Source organism: Vidua chalybeata, chromosome 5, assembly GCF_026979565.1.
Source record: "Vidua chalybeata isolate OUT-0048 chromosome 5, bVidCha1 merged haplotype, whole genome shotgun sequence".
Taxonomy (NCBI): Eukaryota; Metazoa; Chordata; class Aves; order Passeriformes; family Viduidae; genus Vidua; species Vidua chalybeata.
Genome location: NC_071534.1, coordinates 33,091,405 through 33,113,119, shown reverse-complemented (window position 1 = coordinate 33,113,119; position 21,715 = coordinate 33,091,405). Strand labels below are relative to the sequence as shown.

The following is a 21,715-nucleotide window of genomic DNA, read 5'->3' as shown; positions in this document are numbered from 1 at the left end:
GTTGTAAATGCTAGAGCAACAGCCAAAAGAACCAGTAGCTACAGCCCTTCATCTTGCTCTCCTTCAAGTCAACAGCATTACTCCTACTCTTAAATATGAAAAGAGGTCCCATAGAGGTCAAACAGGTACTATTAATTCAATAGGAGTTCTGCAGCTGACATCAATGGGAGCAAAATTTGGACCTCAAGGAATACATATTGATTAGGGTTAAAGTAGGTGGTATTAAGTAAAAAATTAGTGAACCTAAAAAAAAAAAAAAAGAATCTTTGTTAGCTACATACCTGAGGCAGTGCTGAGTTCAGCTGTCGCTGGAGGGAATCTCTGTCGTAGATGACATCCTGTAGGCGTTGCTGTGCAAGTGACAAGCTTTCCTGTGTCTCCCGAAGGGTATCAAGGAGATGGTCCCTTTCATCCAGCATGTTCACCATCAGCTGCTCAAAATGAGAATCCGAGTCCGAGCCACTGCTTTGGGACCCCCGTTGACTCATCGGGGTGTCCTCATTTATCGTTGGCATCACTTCACACATCATTTCTTTAAAATAAACACAAACCAAGAAACAGCTCTTCAGTAGTGAAAACATTTGAGGATGTTTCATAAGAGGAATAAACTCTGTCACATGGACACAGTAGATTATTGCATTGTTCCCATTTTTAAACTTGTGTGCAATGTTAATCAGACAATCAACAGAGAGGGATTAAATACAGTGACTAATTCCACAGAGCAAAGACTTTGAATGTGCTTCCCAAAACTAAAGAAGATGTCTGGAAGAGATGGAGGGTTAAAGAATATTTTAAATTAATAGTTTTGGAAATAATGCTCTCTTAAAATAACAGAAAATACTTCCTCTGCAATTGTAGTCTCCCTTATTGTTTCTTTTCTCCATTCTCTTACTTAATTTCATTGTTGGATTGTTGGTATTTATGTCAATAGCTGCCACTAATTTGCCAGATTTCGTTTTCCTCTAGGCAATTCTACAGTACAGCTCAGGCTAACCATTGATCCAGTATCATGCTGCCTTAACAATGCCAGGTTAATCTATTTTTCTATCTAGTTATTCCCATCCTCAGGGGAAGTTATTCTCCAGTGAGCTTGTTCAGTAAGAGGTCAAGAACTAGAAACTCTGCTAATTTCATCCCTGTGATATCTTGTGCAAATTGAATTACCAGGAACAGAATCGCTGTTGTTTGTTTCTTAAATCTGTCCTGAGCAGAGCAAATAACATCACCTAGTCCCATGCTTCAGCTACAAAGCTTCTTACATAAATCTCAAACCCTCACTTTGTATACAGGGAGAAGCTTTAGGAATCCTTGGGAGAGCTTGCTGATGTTGACTGCTTTGTCCACTGTCCACAGGTACATTGGGATGCGGGATGCCAGCCAGGGGAGCCTGTCTTGCCTCCAGGAACCTCTCATAACATCATGTAAGTACACTGCACTCAGCAAGGGGCCATCGCCAGTCTCAACTCAGCTCCCACCTGTGGCTAACCAGTTTGGGATGGTCAAGTTCACAGTGAGTAGAGGGATAATTAAAAAATTCCACGGCCATCTGTCACTTGCTCAGTTCAATCATAACTTTTTGGTATGCACCAGGGGGCCAGAGACCATGGTCTCTGCATGCCCATTCTCTAAGACCAAAGTTAATAATCTGGATTGTCACCAAACCCTTCCTGCTTCACAATCATCAACATCTCACAGGTCACACTTCTTGTCCCCAGGGATTCTCATCAGTGAAGATTCATCATTCAAGAAATTACTTCCAATGTGCTACACATGCAGATCAGGTTTCTGGTGTGAAGGGCACAGCATTTGCTACCCCTGCACACAGGCTGTGGCAGAGTGAGAGTGGTACAATTTTGTGGGAATGCTGGTGAGTGTGTGAGAATAGGTAGGGAAAGCTCTGTGGACAGCTGTTGCTACCTCTGCACTCTGCATTCACACTAGATAGGAAATCTCTTGAAGTCATTATGGGGATGTGGGAAGCCATACATGTAAGTGGTTGTGGGGTAATAAGGGAATCCATGAGTTGAATGCTCATGGCACTATTATCACATCTTGTCCCTCTCAGCTGTTGAGTTCAGAGAAGGCAGAGGGCTATGCATTGTTCTTACTTTGAATCCCTGGACTGCATTGTTCTGACAGCACAAGTAATAAACTTGGGCTATGACTAAGATAGCAGAGAAGGCAGGGAATGGGTGGGCAGTTCCTGGTGTAGGCAGTTGCTATTTAGAAGTTTTCTCCCACAGCTCACAGCCCCAGAAGAAACTTTAAAAGGTACAGGAGTTCTTGCAGTCAGCCTGGTGATGTACATCGCTTTCTGGAAGTTCAGAGATCAATGCCATTATTCCATTGGAACCAGATGCATCCTCTCCCTCCCCCCCCCCCCCCCCCCCACCCCCGAAAGGGAAAAGAAATACAGTAAAGCAGTCTGTTAACCTGAGCCAGATAGAAATGCAGGTAAGGTGTGACAGAAAGGGATACTTCGACTCTTGCAACAGTGAGGAGCAGGAGATATGGGAATCCTGGATCATGACCTCACACAGACTGTTTGTGGGTGTCCATGAGGATCCCAAACAACTCTGAAGGAAACCTGGCTTCTTCAGAGTGCTCCTGGATCACCAAGCCACAAAACAAGGAACAAAATCTCAAGCAACTGCAGGTTTGCTGTGGGACTTCCAAAGAAAAATTTGTTACAGCCTTTCATTAAAGACCTAGTATGCTATGCTGTTTGATTTACTATGATTTGTGTCTTCTTGCCTTTAGAAAAGCATTTTTGTTTTCCTTTTTGAAAACTTTCTTGGCATTTATCACTCTTACATGTGCCAACATGGGATGCTTTCAATGTCCTGAGGCAGCCACCATTTAACAATGTTCCCAAGCACATGCTGAAGAATAGAGCTACTTCCCCAGGGCCTTATTACACCTTTTACGAATTTCCTGCTTGATAGCAGGAAGGAATCAAAATACTGAGAATAGTTGAAGAATTTTTAAATGAAGAAAGAAAAAAAAGGAAAAAACGGAAAGAAGGCTTATCATGACGGACTGCAACAAAAGCTAGGGCAGGTAAATCAGAAGAAGAACTTCACAGAAACAGAGGAGGAGTGTCAGCAAACAGACCAATCACAGTCTAGTAGTATAAAACTGGAAGCTGAGAACAAATAGAAGGACACACATGCATTTGGATCTTCAAATAGGGAGTGAATTATGTCACAGAGTTACAAGAGTCCTTGACATTTCATGATGGTGTGTGCATGTATTAGTCAACCTTTGGCTAACCACAGGATGATGTGGTTCACACACAGGGTCAGGAGATTTAAATGTAAGAGTCAGCTCCCAGCTTCGTTATCCCTGAAAGGACTTTAGTTTGCATACACCAGAAGCACATAGACAACCAAGACAACACATGCAGACAGAAACAACTGAGGGATTCATGCTAAAACATAAAATAAAAATAGTATTGCTATGATCAGTTTGGTCTGGTCACTAATGTGGTGATATCCTGAGTAACTTGAATTATATTTTAAAAATTTCTAGTAGGGAAAGAGGGCCATTTCTGATTTTCCTTCTGTGGAATTTGAATTTTAAACCTAAATTTGGTGATTAAAAACCTCCATTACCCCAACAATTTTTAGTCTAGTTTCATAATATAATCAGCTGAAGTATTTCATACAATGAAATTAGAAGGAATCACTCTACCTACATACTCTTCCCCACTTATCACAGACCATAAATCTGTGTTAAGCTGAAGTAATATTTTATACAGGAAGAATCTCAATCATTAAACACTGAAAGTGATCTCTCTAATAAATTAACCAGAATAAGACATTCTTTCTGTGAAAAATATATGCCTTTTTCAATTGTATTTCTAGGGGAGACACAGCCACATTCAATGCTGCAGTTCTAAAAGGCTCAAAATAAGGCTATTGGCAGGCCCACTTCTATTACACTTCAGAACTACCATGCCACACATACTTTTGAAGCTAATCTGTCAATTTACATAACTTTTGAAAAACTCAGATATCTTTCCCTATATATACATGAATCAAATTCCATATACACCGGACAGCTGCATCCTGGACTTAATGATATATGTACAGCTCAACAGATCCATGCATACATAGCAAGTATTCGTTTCAGGTACTCAGTTCTTACTAAACATGAAGATATCAGTTCTACTCAGAATTGAACTGAACAAGATTAATAAAGGACAGGCATTAAGCTTCCTTTTTGTTCACCATTCTTACTGCTCCAAAAACTGGCTAGGTTCAGAGAACTTGGTTTTTTAAACCATAGCTGCTAGATAGACCAAGCACATTCATAAACCGACATCTGGATATTCCATGTTTTCTAACTATTTTTATCAGCCTGTCATATGATTGATGGAATATAATCATACGCCCAGGAATGGCCCCAAAAGATCAAAGATTGGAATGAAGACTCCCAGCCCTCCACTCTTTTGAATTGGTTTTATACAGCATAATAGGCTGCTAGTTTCTCATTCAACTCTGAATGCACACTAAAATCAGATGCATAAACATCTTCAAGCCTGTGCATGTATTTTAACCTCTCCACTTGATCTGCACATGCCAGCTCCTATGTTCAGACATTTGCTATCCCAGTATAGTATCACTTTCCCTAATCTATACATTCCTATCAACTCCTGCAACGTAATTACAGTTACATTTCTTTGATCAGTCCTACTAGTGAGAAAGAATTCAGAGCTGACAGTGAAAAAACAGGGAGAATAAGCGAAGACAATCAGCAATGTACATGAAGCATTAGAATCCCATCTCTGAAGTTTAAAACAAACCTTGAATTGCATTGTCACAACAATAAATTACAAACTAATTTCTCTTATAAATTTCAGGTCATGTGAAAAAATCTAAATGTGACAAAATTGGAGTGCATAAATATCTGCCTTAAATTTCTGAAAATTGCACTTAACACTGAATCTTTTTATTTTCCAGACCTGCAGTGAGTAGACTCATCTTATTTTGCACTTGGCCCAGCACTGGGTAAGGGGTTGTCATAGATGACTTCCAAAGGTCCTTTCCACACAAAATAATTCCATGGGATAGGATTCAAACAAATCAACCACCAAACAAATCCAAGAATTCAAAAACACAGACTTTGCTTCTTTTCAAAGGAATGATGAATGAGTAAATGAACATTGAATTGAGTGAACTCAGGTATCTGTACCCAGCCATAAGGAGGCACCTTTGAGTAAATTCTGAGTAAATTCCCACTGAAGGATTTTACTAAGGATTTCTTTACCAAGATTTGATACCTCAAATCCTACTTGGTTATACCAGTGGTGCCTAACCATGCATCTGGCAAGCTACTGCAGCTCATTGTGTCACCAGAGAACTGCAGGCTTTTGCCCCAGGAAACTGCAGAGAAGAAGGTAGGGGAGGAATGGAAGTAGAGGGTGAACAGGTAATTAAGACCTGAATTGACCAACTGGTCATCAGGAGAAAGTGAGTTACAGGCCAGGTAATTACAGCAACCCACTAGTGAGTGGACAGCCACCTTGCTCTATTAGGACATGACAGAATCACTGGATACTCAGGGTTGCAAGGAACCTCTGGAGATCATCTACTCCAACCTGAAGGCATGTTGAGTGGAACACAGGTAGCGAAGATTAAACACTGAGGGAGCTAGAATTTCTTTCCAGTGGGTGTTAAGAACTACAAGTAGCAGATTAAACACCTCTGGCCCATATTTTCAAGACCACAGAAGTCCATGATAACTGAATAAGCTCTCCTGTACATCATTCTGTGGAACACTTCCCATGCAGCCAGGATTGCAAAGAAGAGGAAGGAGAGAAGAGAAAGGAGAGAAAGGAGAAAGTGGCATATTCTTCAACTTAAAGAGCTGACATTAATAGCTGAATGCGCACTATATACCTCTTCATTCAAAGGAAGAGAAGGAAAGCTTGTGTTCTTTGCCAGAAAAAGGCTGACTTGCTCTGTAGTAGTACAACTTAACTAAAGTTATGCTTGACTGATCTAAGCCAACAAAAGTAAGACTTTTCAAATGTGTTTGTCTTTCTTTAAATAGAAAAATAAAATCTCCATTGATACTTAGTACTTCTATAGTACAAAGTTTATCACTTTACCCAGTATCCTGAATGTAAGTAAAGCAATCCCTCAATGAAAGATGCATTAAGTCACCAGCATTTTACTGTTAATATATAGTCATTGTTCCTTAGATCCATCCTGAGCCACAGAGCAGACATTACAATTCCCTTGGTCAGGGTGCCTCCACAGCATCCAAAACTTGCAAGGACTGCAACATAACAGTGAACTTGCGTAGCATCTGCAACTATCCCAAACCCCCAGAGAGGTTCTGAAGGGGGAGCAGGATACTGGCAAATTCCTGCTTCCCTTGAAATTCATGTAGCACATAAACACTCCCTAGAAATAGACTTTTAGATAATGCAATAACTTTAGAACTAATTTGAAACAAAACCTAGACTCTTATTTTAGCAGTAGTTCTGGACCTGAGTGCTCAGGCATCACAGCCATACACAATGGCAGCTGGAGAAGCAGTACACTGAAGTTCTCAAAACACATTACCTTTCTTGTCCATCATGTACTGCACCATCTACTACAAAGCCTTTTCCAGGCTGACTGGTTCCTAGTTCAGTGTTTTCTCCAATTATTTGCATGGAATCTAATCCAGCAAATGCTTGAATTCATGGAAATTCTATCATGCACTTCGATGGGTTTGGATCAGTACAGACAGTTGAAAAAGTCACTAACATAGACAAGCCATCAGTCTTCTGTCATTTTACTCCCTCCAAACAAAGGCATAAGGATCATAAATGCCTCTTATGCGATACCAGGGAGCATGCTGGATGTTATGTGACCACTGCCTACTACATTACCGGAAGTCATGAACACACCCTTCAAAACACACAACACTTAAGTGGCAAAAAGCAGCAACTGCTTAAAGTAATGTGTCCTACTAGAGGGGAAAGAATGTGGTTCCCTGTCAATACATTAAGATTTTTCAGGCTGTATGCAAAAATGTCATAGCAAATCTATAGTGTTAGAGACTCTTGATGTCTCCATCAAGAGTGAACTCTGTATTAGCTCAATTAGGAATTCTGCAGCTCAGTTTAAACATTCAGCTAAGGGGAATGGACAAAAATTCCAACACAGAGCACTGGATACTGCCATTCTTGGTTAAGAGTTATATAAAGATTGTTTTCAGGAGGGACTCCATTAACAAATTAATTGATAGCAACTCTCTTATATTAACTTCTCTGTGATTATGATCATGTATGGACCAGGTATCAAAGTGTGTCCTCAATACTGACTTTCTCTAAAACTACTTGAAATTTCTGTGGTATGTATCCTATAGAGGTGGAAAATGAAAAAGTTATCTTCCTTCTTCTCACTGGACCCCACCCTATTTGGCATCTTCTGTTATCTCAATTGCCCAAGAGTCTTGGAATTATTTATTTAAGTGAATATTGTAACAAACACCTCTGCAATCTCATTTAGCCTGAAAATTATTTACCAGATGGAGTTCTTTCACTTGGGAAGCTCTGGGAATAAGAAGACACAAAGCTACTTGGCTTCTGCCTCACAAGGACTCTTAGACAAGCATTCATTTTGCTCACCTTGAAGGCCACCACCTTAGATGTGAATCTAATTTTAGTCCCTCACCTTTCTATCCATAACTGGCTTTAAAAGCTTGTTTTCTGTTTACTCTGATGTTTGATTTGCATGCCACAGTTGAGGAGTCATTTCAAGTTACTTGCAATTTTCCTGTAGGAAAAAGAAGTAGAAATCTATCTACCATACATTCTAGCCTGTCTTCAGTGACATCAGCTTAAAAACTCATTTTATTGGATCGTTCCGAGTATTTTGCATTTACAAGCTATTTTTTCCAAATCGTTAAATACAGTGACTGATAAAACCAGATCTTACTGCAGTTATGTTTCTTCAGATGTCCTCAGCAGGATCACTCTTAGGCAGCACAGTGTAATTCCAATAAAGAAAATCCTTCCTATTGTCTGAGTTGCATTACATGCATATTCCTCCTCCTAGTTAACTCCTTACCTGCCAGTCTCCACTAAACTATGATATCACCTTTAACAGAAGCATCGTGCACTCCTTCCACGCAGGAGGGGTGGTCAACACAGTACCTTAGAAAAAGGACTCATTCCAACTATCTGTTCTTTATGTCATCCCTCTCACCTCCTACCTCCCTTAACCACAAAAAAAAAAAAAAAAAGTTGATTTCATATTTTTTTACTCTGAAATCCCCCAACTCCCATTATAGAAATGCATTTAAATACCACACAAGTGCCACAGCAAGAGGCAGACAGCTAGATTTTGCATTTGCATCTCATCCCCTGAGGGTACCGGGGCTGCGGAAGCAATATCTAACTCAGAAATAGAAGGTTCAGTACCTAGTATCTTTTATTTCGGCGTCTGTTATTTCACTTGATCAATAACAACCGCAGTCTCCACCGGCTTCGAGCGGGGACTCACACAGCCGAGCACTCCTGGACCATCTTCTTAGAAATGGTGACACAGGCGTTGCTCCGAGGAACCCCAAGCCCCCGCACCCGTCCTCCGGCAAGTCTCGCTTGGCACCTCAACATTTTCTTCGGTCACTTCGTCAGCCGCGAAGAGGAGAAGCATCCATGGGAAAATGGTATATTACAAATTTTGCTTTGAGAAGCAGAGCTCGGTTCAGACCATTGTCGGGAGCAGGAGGGGGGGAGCGGCTCTTAAAGCTCCAGCAGCCCTTTTCGAGCAACAGCATCTTTGCAGCTGGAGGCAAAAGATCACAGAGGGAGGGGGCAGGGCGAAAGCATCTTTCTTTTATTTATTATCTTTTGCTAAACTTAACTGAGCGATATCTGGCTTTCCCGGTTCTTCGATACATCTTAGGCTAATTATGTCTCTGTGCGTGACTGAAGTCCACACGCACGCACGACTGCCTGCATGATCAAAAAGCAAACGCGGTTTTCTGCTTTACAGAGAGAAATCCTCTGCCCACGGCTCGTCGCTGCCTGGCTGGCACATCGCTGCCTGGCTGGCACCGTGCAAAGCCCGCTGTCAGCCGTACGGAGAGGGAGCCGGGAGCCGGAGCGGGGGAGCCCCGGGCGGCCGTCACCCACGGCACGTGGCCGCGCCCCGGGCACCGCTGCCAGCCCCGCATCGCCCGGGGACACCGGCATCGAGACTGGCACGGCACCGCTACGCTACTACATCCTGTAATTTAAGGAGCTCAGGCAAACGCCACAACATCTCTTCTAACCGTAGAGCGTAATAAAACGTTTCATCTGCGGTAATATGACCGTGAGAAAGCAGGGATAAAACCTGCCATAATCTCAGTAGTCCGGGCGTGTAATTATTATCAGACATTGGGGAACGCCGGGCGCGGACAGGCGCCCTGTGCCCGGGTCCGGAGCCTGGCCGGGGCCGGAGGCCGGGGGTGAAGGCGGAGAGAGCGGCGCGGCGCTGCCGGGCTGGGCGCGCTCCTCGGCGCGGGGACTTTCCCTGGAGCCGCTGCAGTGGTTTTCAGTTCTTAAATAAATTCTGAAGTAATCGCGTCTGGCTCCTCTGCCTCACACACGCGGCTCCCAAGATGCTGCCGCCGCTGCTTCGCGGCTCGCTCAGTGTTAATTCCCTCACGCCCACTCCTTAGAAAAAGAAAAAAGAAAATAAAAAGGGGACAGCAGGGCGTGACCTGGATGTTCAGCGGCGCTGCCTCCAGCCCGTACAATTCCTCTGCCCACGGCCGTGCGGCCCCCGGGCGGCTCGGAGAGGCTGGACGGGCTGCAGCATCCGAGCCCCCCAGCGCCGCCTCCGCCCGGCGCGGCGGGGGCTACTGCCGCCTCCAGGGCTGCCCCCGTGCCTCCCGGCGTGCCCCGCACAACCCGGCAGCACCGACACTGGCGGCCCGAGGCGGGCGGGAAAAGAGGGGTGGCGATCTGGGACAGTGGTGGGTGTCCGTGGAACCGGGCGTTGTGAATGAACGAGTACCAGCCGCCGTTTTCAGAGCCGGCTTGAGGATGTTTCTTAAGACCAGTTTGAGGATGTGCATGTATCAACTACTCAAACTTCGTTCTTGCAAAAAAGTATTTCACTATTTGTTTATATTTCATCCGTGAAGGATTGACTGTGTTGGTTCAGAAGCATGAAGTCTCTTCATGTGCTGTGGAAATGTGCTGGAGAGAGGAGGGAGCCACAGCCAGCAGCATGCTGAAACTCAGTGATGCTTGTGCTCAGTGATGCTTGCTGCTGGACGGCTTCACAGGAGGTGTGACACCGTATTGTGGGAAATACAAATGCACGGAGGATACTCATGCACTGTAAGGCATATAGCTGAGAAGAGTTGTCAACCTGGACGTTTCAAATCCAAGTGCAAAGAAAATACTGGTGCCATGCCAGTGTGTGTTGCCAGAGCTTGGCCTTTCAGTGCAATGCATAGGTGAAAAGAGAAAAAAAGAACTCTTCCTCTCCACCTGTGCCACTATTCCAAGTGGTTTTTTGTCAATTCTCTTGATCATTCAGATCATTATCTTGACTTAATTATCAGCATTCAAACCATTAGAGCAGTTGCACTGTAGCTGAGGGCAAGAGCCATCATCTATGAGATTCTTCTACCACATGACTATCACAAATTTGAGCTTTGAGTTAGGCAAGTAAGGAAAAAGTAAGAGACTCAAAAGCAATCACTGAGAGCAATCATGCTCAGGAGGCACTACCCAGGCTGGCTGCTAGGCTGGTATGAACAGCCTCAAAGGAGGACATATCTGATGGGGTTTTTTACATTATTTGTTTAAAAGTTTTCTTTCCCTTTCTTTGAAATTAAAGATCAGGGTTTGCAGCTTCAAACTCTCTAGAACTCACCACTGTTACTTTTTATGACACATCTGTATGCATGGAAGTATTACTCTTTTCTAAATATTGATAAAATGACATCCTGCCTTTTCCCCCTTTCAAACAACATTTTCCTGCATAAAGTGTTTGCCAGACATGTGAGAGATCTGTCCCTGTTCACCCAAGTTGACTGTTTTCAGTACTCACCTTGGAAAATATTCCAGTCCCTGTTCCATGTACTGGAGGAGGCAATTATTTGCAAGATGTATAGCAGACAGATCTTCTTCACAGCCATTTGATTTACAAACATTTGTAGAATAGTTTTGGAAGTCTACTGGCCCCTCAGCTCCTCATGCTCATCCTCCCTACTGACTCTCAATCATTAAAGCAAAAACCCAGCACAGACAGATTATTATTGCTATTCAAGGTATCTGCATTGCTACCTGTACTAGTTGCTTGCTGCTCTTATCTTCTCCGTTGCAGATTCACAGATGAGTAAGTGGCTGCAGTACTGTGTGTCACAGCACTGAGGTTACTGCAGAGTGCAGAAGCTGCCAATTAGCACCTGTGCTTTGTGGCACCAATTTAAACAGAAGCCTACTTCTCATCAAGCATGCGGGGGCTTGAGGTCAATAAGATGGAAGAAGAAGGGAAAACTAAAGAATGGGAAGTGAAGAACTATGAAAAAGCCACAAAAACTGGGATTGAGAAAGATATTTGGGCTTGGTAATAATAAAGGAATTCTCCTACAGTAAGGGACATCTTTTGGTAAAACCTAACTAAGTGGAGGATTTTGATCAAGAGCATATGAGCATAATAATACATTCCATGGAAACTTTAGTAGTGAAAGGTATTTAGCGTACTATTTAATTACGAGCTTAAAAAACCTTTGAATGGAATTTGACCATTAGATCTCCAAAACACAGTTTTGCTTATCTAAGCTTCAAGCATTATACTAATTCTATTATCTATTATTTATATCTATTCTATTACTCCTAATAATTCCATTAATTACCCCAGAAGTATGAACCTGTTGCTCTGGGAGGTTCTGTATTTGTGTATATATGTACTGGCATCAGGTGCTTGAGTAACTGGAACTTAGAGTTGATAAAGTAAGTGGGTAAACACAAAGAGTACAGTGAGACTGTATTCTTTGTTACCTTAAAAAGTCCTCCTTACCATTTGCCAGGTTACTTTTAGAAAAATATATAATCTTATGTCAGAAGGACACATCTGAAAGCTGTCTTCCCTCTGTCAGTGTTGCCATGGGGCTTTCTCATTTGCTGTCTCCAACAAAGATGAAGTGGAGAATAATGAAATCCTTTGCTATGAACAGGATAAAAGAGGACACCACCATGCTCAAGGAATAACTGATCATATGGGGAGGTGAAGATCAACTTGAAGAATATTTGCTTTTACTTTGAAAACATACAGTGCAAACTGAGAAACAAGTAATGGTGGCTTATGTGATTCAGTCAACACAGTAAGTGGAAAGTGATTCCTGAATCATACCTAAATCATACTAATGTTGCACCATTTCAATTTTTAACACCTTTTAATAGGTAGCATGTTGAAGGCCTGAATAAGGTTTCTATATTTAAATGGAGAAGGGAAGATACGTCTTGGAAATGTTACATAGGAAGAAAAGAAAAACCAAAACAAAAATGCAGCAATGTTTAGAGCTAGTCTTCCCTTGATAAAGAAACTATTAGAGACTAAGAGAGAAGCACAAAAATAAAGTTCAGCAGATCTTGGCCAAGACTGGGAAAAATGTAATATTGTGTGAATAAATTACATTCCAATGTAATTTGAGTTAGAATTTGAGTGGTACTTTACAATTACATTTATGCTTATTTCCCAGAGGTTCTCTGCATATTATCATGGTTTTAAGGGTTCCTCCGTAGTTACTCACTTTAAATTGCTTACCTACTTCAGCTGTGAACTTGATTGCTGCATTTTACTAGAAGACTGTCAGAAGCCCTGTTTTCTACCTCTCTCTCTCTCTCTCACACACACACACACACACACACAAAATCCATATGTGGCTTCAAAAATCAACATGGCAGCCTTAAAAGCCTCTCATTGCAGACATTTGAAGAAAGTTCAAAGGAGGAATATACCTTTACCTTAGATGTGATTTGTCCAAAGCCAATTAAAGATCAATAAAATACAAGCCTGAGAGTTTTGTAGCATAGTTAGAACCTTTTGGTACAGATTAAAGTCTTTAGATGGGAAAGGACAGTTTTTATTTCTATCTCAGTCTGGTCTGCAGGGCAGGCTCTAGTTTGCAGCTATGGGACAGCTGATTGGGCCACTGGAATTTTTTGGTCCTATTGCTCTCCTTTAGTGTGATTTTTCTGGTGACATGATTTAAGGGCTGGTAAAGACCTGCCTGAGCATCCCAGTTACTCACATACTGTTGTATCTGAGAACCTGAAACTAAAGGGGAAAAATTTTTTGTGATCTAAGAGTGGGTTCAAGAACAATCATTTTGTTCTTTTTCCACTCTGTCTCATGTTGGTCAGCTGAAGTGTCACTTGCAACAAAAGTGGCATAAGATATGAGTAAACATTTTAATTCAGTCTGCTACTGAAATACTTATGCTGTAATAGAAAATTTTATTTTACCATATTACCACAAAAATTGAAACTTGTCCGTTTCAATTGAAAAAAATTGAAACTCATTCAGCTGTACTGAGAGTAGTGAGCAGTGCTGCCAGATTCTCAGAATACAATTCATTTATTATTTTAATTATCTTCAACATGTAAGTGCAAGCAAAAGAGTGCATGAAGGCATGAAACCACCTGTGTTTCTGGCATAATTTTTGTCTAGTTTCATGTTTTTTACAAGTGCCCTAGATTAGACTTTGGCAATGGTATGGAACAGATCTGAATGGGTAACAGCAATGTCTTTAGAAGCTGCTAAAATGAAAATGTGAAAGAGAAATTTCTGTTATATGCACACTGTTCAGCTATGTAGCTTCCTTTTAATCCATGAAAATGTAAAACAAGCAGACTATCAAAACAGCAAGTCTAATCAAGGAACAGTGCATTGCAGTGTTAAAAATACTTCAAGCATTTTCAAGTTTGTGATCATAATGCATTTGTTAAAGGTCATTTAATTCATAATCCACTTCATTACATAGTGTAAGTTAAGGGAGGAACTAATTCCAAAGCAAAGCTCAAGGACCACAAAGTAGATGTTGACCAGAGGAATTAGCAAAGAATAACATGACACGTAACTGCTGCTGCTGAAAGATCTTGTCATTAAGAAACAATCCAATCTATAATACCATTGGTAGTAAAAGAGCCATCATAGCCAGCATCACAACAAACTGACACCACTAGTCTGTCCACCCCTAGATTCTTGCTCCATCACAAACAAAAAAGTTTAGATGGTAAAGAACAATAACATTCCCATATGAAAAAGTCAAGATATTGAGGCATTGCACAGGTGTTTCAGGTCATGCCTGGCTCCTTCACATATAAATAAATAAAACTTGTTGGCACTAAACCCAGGTAAAGCCATACTACAATCAGAATTTCCGCACTGAATTGCCAGGTAACTCTATCTCAGGGAGATAGCTTAAGCTAGTTAAATTTCATCATCTTTCAGCTCTGCTGCTAAAATGCTATCCACCTGGATGAAAATCCTTCAATGGCCAGGAAACTGCATTACTTAATTGTGGTGTAACATTGCTCCTTAGCTGGACAGGTTAGTCAGAGAAAGCCAAAATTCAAACTCCACTTCTTATTCCAGATTTTATGCACAGAGATAGAGAATTTTAAAACAAGTCCTGATTCTCAATGTTTTCAAATATTCAGTGTCTGTAGTTTGAATTTATTAAAGTTTAGGGGTTGACAGTTATGTTCTTTTATTATAAAAGAATGCTTCATTATTGAAAAAAATCTCATCAGCTCAGCAAAAATAAGAAAATGAAGGACTCATAGGATTTTCATAGCTTCTGGGCTGAATGCAGCAATGTATAAAGACGCCAAAACAAAGACACACAGGAAAACATGCTGAAGTAAGACAGTTCATTGTACACCACCTGCCTGTGATAAGATAAAGTAAAAAATGCACAAGAGATGCTAGTTAAAACAGATGTTAGTAGAAATGGTGTGCGAATTACTTGAAAGTAATATCAATACTATCAGAGAGAATAGGATATAAGGAACCATAAATGCATTACATGAAAACTTAAACAAATTTTCATTAAAAACTATATTTTTACTTTAAAAATGTCTACATATCTTTTAACCATTCACATGTAGCAAAAACCTGTCCCCTTCCACTTTGGTGCAGTTAAGACGATGATAACTTCTGGTGCTAGGAAAGAATTGCACAAGATAATTGGGTGCTAACAGAATAAAGCCTTGCTTTTGTCAATACACAAAATCAATCATTCTGGGGATTCCAGCCCTACAATCCAGTATCTGCTGTTGTTCATTCCTACTGGCTGTAAAAAGCTTTAAAGAATGCTGGTTTGTTTGTGGGGCTGTGTTACAGCTGGGAAATCTTCCTCATAGATATGCAAAATAACATTTATTAATTTTTTTAAATAAAATACTTACATTTAAAATAAATGCTTACAGAACAGAAAAACTAACAATACCATTGTAAATCTTTCTCCACCAAGGTATTTTTTTAGATTTACCATATACATGTACTGGGTCTTTCACACTTTTTTAAGGTTTGTGGTGTGGGTTTTTTTGGTTTTGTTTGGGTTGGTTTTTTGTTTTCTTTTTTGTTTTTTTAAATTTGATTTTTTTGGTGCAAATTGTTAATGAAATTACACTGAAGCAAAAGAAACTAGTTTTCTTGATTTATGTACAATGTAAATTAATTTTGTTGAGTACATAGGGCCAGTTACAAAATGAGGCCTTTAAAAAAAAGAGAGAACGGGAAAAAGAAATAGAATTATTTATTTACTGTGGAGTCTAACAGTCCTGTTAGACCTGCTAATATCAAGTACTTTGGAGAGATTTTCAGTTTATTTTCTAGAAAAAGGGGACTGACTTTGGGAGTTACATCTGCACAAATATTTTCTTAATTGATGCAAAACTGAGGAATAAAAGTCTGTATATATTGGTGTTACCAATAATGAGAACAGGACGTGCCCTGGCTTGTCTGGCCCCTGCTGCTGAACCAAATAGCGGCAGCTGTGGTGTTTCACCCCAGAGACACCTTTGGCTAGCTGGACGTCGCAGCTGGGTGCATGGAGACAAGCCCAGACAGCCGGAGCTCAGGTGGCAGTGGGATGGAGCTTCCTCTCACAGAGGGTCCGCTCCTCAGGTTTCCCGCTGCTGGAGAAGCTTTAAGGATATGGTGAAGGAAAGGAGTCAGTTCTGATGAAGGGTTTAATCCAGAGCTTTTATTCTGGCCTGCAGGCCTCTGAATGTAGCAACAGCTCCAAGCAGAACTCTCCAAGAAGAACTCTGAATCCAGTCACAGCTCCACCAGAACTCCCTGGACAGCGTGGTTCCCCTCTCTTTTACTAGGGGGAAGGGAGGGGGGAAGGGATAGGGTGCCCACCAACCAGGTACCGGAGAGGAGGTCTCAAGGGACAAAGGACACCTGGATGGCCCAATGCCCCCCCCAGCCCCGGTGGTGGAGGGCATCTTTTGAATCTGCCCAATCACTTGACGCACTTCTGGAATGCCAGGAGTGACAGACAGTGCTCGGCAGAGGTCAGGGTGGGGAAAGGAGGAGTGATTGACACACCTGGGAGGACAACTTCAGGGGACGAGGCCGGGGTTCTGGGGTAAACCATGAAGGCACACCACAACAAGTATATGCACCCTACCACTCTGTGCCACTAACTTAGATGTGCAGTCATCAGTAAGAGAAAATCAGTGGAAGGTGCAGGAGTACAGAAAGTCACTACTAGTTCCTTGTTTTGGTAGATCATGTGCTCACATGTGTTTTCATACCCAAACCATTTTATTATGTACCTGCTGAGTTTGCTGCCCTCAAAATATACCTGACAGAGAATCTCAAATAGTAATAAAAATGACTGACAAGAACAAAACAAAACAAAAAAAAAGAGGGGAAGAGAGAGAGAGAAATTGAAGTGACTGGCATGCAACTGTTCTTGCAACCAGAAGTTTATCTAACAGTGTGGTCCAAACAGCATTAACTGCACTGCAAGGGGGTTGTTGGTTTCCAGCCTCCCCCCTTTTCACACTGCACACCAGGGCAGTGCTCTTGACTTTGCTCTTTCCTGTGTATGGATACAGTAACATCAATAGTCAGCCATCCATGAACCAAGAACTATGACTGCTTATGGTGCCATTAAACACGTAGCATTACAAAATTAAATTTACACAAAACTCAGTTGTGCTGAGCCCACTCCTTATTTTGTTCTGTCTATATGTTAGATTGTTATGGATTACATTAGACAAAAAGAAGCTATTCTACAGCATATGTTCCACTATATATTATTGTCAAATATGTTACTTTTGCTTACAAGTTATAGTGCTAGTTAATGTTTGTTATGTTTAATGAAAGATATAAAAATGCTAATTCTACATTTTTCAAGTATCTGCAAAAAATAACAGAAAAAGTAGTAGTGATCTAGCAATTCAGTAGTAGGGAGAAATGTACGTATTTGCAATATTTTTAAGTTTTACCCTTCAAATGAGTCATATTTCTGCTAATTATATACATTGCTGCTAGAAATTTTTTCTTGTTACTTTCAAACTATTTTCTGTCATGACAAAGATTTCTTAACATCTGTATGTATATGGACAAACATCACATTTCTCCTACCATTAGCTAACAGAAAGGGAGGAAAGACAAGCAGAAGAGCAGAGGTGAAAAAAAACTTTGTTTGCAGTATTCCAGATCCCACCTGAAGACCTGACACGTTTCATGCACATGCACATGCATACTCACTCAGCAACAGATCCCCAAAATAATTTAAAAAAAAAAGCCTACATCATCTCAGTGCAATAAAAAAACTCCAGAAAATTACCAGATAAATTTGTCAAAATTGCAAATATTATGAAAGTACTGAAAATGAATAAATCTTACTGTAAAATGTGACCAGTAGAAGTTCCATTTTGGAATTAAATTTTCACACACATCTAGGAAATTATCTTTTGTTGTTCACATTCTTCTTCTCCATATCTGCTTTGTATCCTGTAGATTTTTTTCTTCCTACTTTTTCAGCATTTGTTTGATTTTGGCAAGAATATTTTTCCAGTTCATTATGGGAAAGCTGAAGATGACTATTAGCAGCTGTTATTGATTATTAATCATCTTCTTAAAGAGTGACTCTACCTTTTACTTCTAGATAGTCGGTTTCTCTTTGTCTTCATTTGTTGAGATAAAAGCAAATAAAATCTAATACACATAGATAACTATTACAAAAGATAAAAATCTGTCAAGCAATAGGAAAAAGACTCTGAAATTTGTACAGAAGAAAAATATGCATTTAAAAGTAAAAAATAATCTCTGTACAAGGAATTATTTGAAACACCAGACAGGATGGGAAGAGAGAGATGTAGCTAAACAACAAGTACATTTACCCACCATTCTCAGGAAGGAAAAAACAACCGTTATCATCACAGGGTGATTAATACAATTAGTCAGTTATTTTCAAATTAAATTGAAGCTGTTTTCAGAAGATGAGTATCATACTACTCATTCTGCTAAGGAGAGAGAAAAATAAAGACTGTGACTACCCCTAGCAGCAGAGTTCACAGGTCAAAGCATCCACAAAGTATAGGATGCTCTTTTCCCATCCACTGATTTAATAAATATTTACTGGCAGTTCTCATCCCATGATGCAATATGGCCCTCTTAGAATACTAGAATAAACCCTGTTTTCCTTCATAGCTTCCTTTCCATGCATGGCTAATTTTCTTGTGTGACTCCTCTCAGAAGCAGTAGGATACGTCTTCATCTAACACTTAATTCAGGCCTAAAGAGTAGGGTGGGTATAATTTGATCTTAAAAAGCTGAGAAATTCCCTACTATGGAACTTCAGTGCTACAGATGCAAACGGAGTAAAAAATATTGAAGTGTACTCTTGTCAACAAAATTGTTGAAAAAGAATCAAATTGGCATAGTAAATATTTTACTGATGAAGGAAAACCTATACATATGGAACACACAAAAATGGAGTCTTAATGCCAGCCAAAAGTTAATTATATACTTAAACATGGAGAAATGTTTTGCAGATCTTGAACTTAAAAATACATTAATAAACATCTGGGCATAAAAAAAGTCTGTTTACTTTCTTTACAAATCAAACCTATTGAGTGTAAGTAAATAAAATAAGACTGTTTTTTAGACCGGCTACTTTTCTTCAGATAGCTTTTAATAGAGAAGCACATCACCACAAAGTGACTACATTGTGTGCTAGATACTGGTGTAAAGAGCTGGGACGAAATTTTGGTGTATATAGTCATGGATTTTAGCCTCAGAGACTTGGGATTTCATAGTGGTTAGTTGTTCAAAAGTATCATTCATTATGTCTGTTTAATTTTTAATTACAATTACAAAAACAATTTATATTCTTTTTTGTTTGTTTTGTTTTTTAAAATCTTGATATGTTTGCTCCCATATTAATACCTGAGTGTAGAAAATGATTGTTGTTTTCTGAGTGGTTATGGAATTTGAACAAGTGGGGAATCTAACTGGAGAGCTGTCAGCATTTGTTAATAGGTCCCAGGGCCCTCAAGCTTTCAATATATTACAAGGTATTTGCAAACTTCTGTAGCCCAGTGCAAGAAGTGGAATCCTGTTATGTCATAAACTCACCATATCACAGCACCATCAGCTCCACCCTGGACAAATATGATGAAGTTTTCTTTCTGTGGATTATAGAATATCAGATACAGGTTTCACTTTCTTGGAAGTTAAATGGGACTGTTTGCAGATATTTCCCTATCCCTTGAAAGTTCAATGAACCCCAAGGCACCATCTCTCCTGACTATTCCTCTGCCCTCCCTGACTTCCCCCCACCCTGCCTGGGGCAGAGAACCTAGTGTTAGCTTGAAGGGGCCATCAGCCCTAGCCCAGTGGCACATCAGCAGCTCTCCAGCTCCACACAGCCCTGCCCTGCTTGGCTGTTGGGCCCACGTTGTAGTCAAGTGCCCAGGGCTGGGGCTGCACTGGTGTCCCCCAGCTGCCCACTTCTGGTTGGAGGTGGGATGGGCCCTGGCACCAGACTCTCCCTTGGCCCCCACTCCACCCTGACAGTCGCCCTACGTGTTCTTCCCTAGAAGGCATTTTCAATGAATCCTTACTGTTTATCATTTTTCTTGAAGTACTATGTTGCATAAAATGCTAAACATATGATAATACAAGAAATGAAATTTTATGGCAGCTCTCCTAAATCACACAACAGATTGCCTGTATTTTAAACTGTGCTTGTCTGCCAATTTATCACACATTATTTTTACAAATAACTTCATACTGACTGTACACAAAGACTGAATCCTTTAAATAGCGAGCCACATAAATGGGGAACAAGTTATAGAATAGGACACTGAAGTACATGCAGCGTTATTGCTTTTCTGGTTTGTTGTTGTTTCAAGTGAGGGTTCACGTGAGGTGACAGAGCTTGGTGGGGAGCAGTGTAGGTTGCTGCATTGCGGTGAGCAAGGTGTCACTGGGTGTGCCCGTCAGCCTGCGAGCCCAGCGCAGCACAGCGGCTGCCCTCTGTTGCCTTAGCACAAGTCTTGGTTCCTGAAGAACCCCTCTCAGGACAAGACACATATTTGCTTGAGGACATTTCTTTCCTTTCCACCTCCAGAGATGCATCTTTTCTTCTCCTGTCACTGCTGCCATGATGTTGCTAGGTCCCCGGAGCAGCTAGTTCTGGCAATGTAACTGAGCTGTAGGGATGCCCATCTGTGGTATGAGCACTGTCAGAAGCACAGTGTGGCAGAGAACACAGGGCTGTGAGGTCTCTGCTCTCCTCTCCAGCTGTATCTCATTGTGACAGATTTCTGAACTTGAGTTTCAGGTTTTCTGCACATATGGCTGTATTTGTTACATTTAGCCACATTTTCAAGACTTCTTTTGCAGCATAATGGAACCCAAGACTTTCATATTTTGTTTAAAAATAAACTTGTTCTCATGCAATCTTATGACTCTGGGATTTGAAGTGATAGGCATGTCAAACCTGTAGTTTAACTAGGACTTCTGAGTAGAGAGGAAGAAAGAGACAGAATAAGGACAACTAGAGTGATGTTTGTGAAAAAAAAAAAAAAAATGAGTACCTAAGTGTCTTCTTTCGTATTGTCTTGTTTTCCTCTTACATGTGGATTAGCGCTTCTGAACCTGGAGGAAAGTTTCAATGAGACTGAAATTGTGAGCTCAGTCTGGGAGAATTAAGGGAAAGGTAAAAATAGCATGAGAAATCTTTAATCCTTTGTCCTGACTTCTCTACATAAACAGTAAATTCCAAAGCAGGTAGACTGGCCTGAAGATACATCATCTTTGTGCTGTTTAACATTACCTTCAAAATGCAAATGTTAAAAAATCAAGAGAGATAATTCTGTCTGTCTTTCAGCTCGTCTGGGCTCATATAAGCTCTTTGTCTCATAGCCCAGATCTGTTTTCTAGATGATAAACAAAAACTCCTGTGACAGAATTTACAAATGCTTACATTACTTTGGTAGAGCCTGTCATGACTTTTATTGGTACATATATATGAAGAGAGAAAACTTCCTTACTCAGTTACTACCCTGACTACGGTTCATAGAGTCGACTCATAAATCATGGAATTTATACATAACTTATGACAGGGATTTTAAAAATGCAGATTAGTAAAATATTGCATATATATATGTATGTACATGCATGCTCCACGGCTTTTTAGTCTTTATGTCTGAAATTTCTTTCCTGCCATG

The 21,715-nt window shown here is 40.6% G+C and overlaps 1 protein-coding gene across 1 annotated transcript in view; it reads right to left on the bottom strand.

Moving 5' to 3' along the window:
* Positions 1 to 8,508, bottom strand: part of PPFIA2 (PTPRF interacting protein alpha 2) — a 317,236-nt gene extending 308,728 nt beyond the window's left edge. Inside the window, exons 1-2 of the mRNA XM_053942047.1 lie at positions 8,423 to 8,508; positions 282 to 532 (exon numbers count right to left, since the gene is read on the bottom strand). Of these exons, the coding sequence (XP_053798022.1) occupies positions 282 to 530 (249 nt within the window). The 5' untranslated portion in view covers positions 531 to 532; positions 8,423 to 8,508. The remainder of the gene's footprint in view (positions 1 to 281; positions 533 to 8,422) is intronic.
* Positions 8,509 to 21,715: the final 13,207 nt, after the last annotated feature.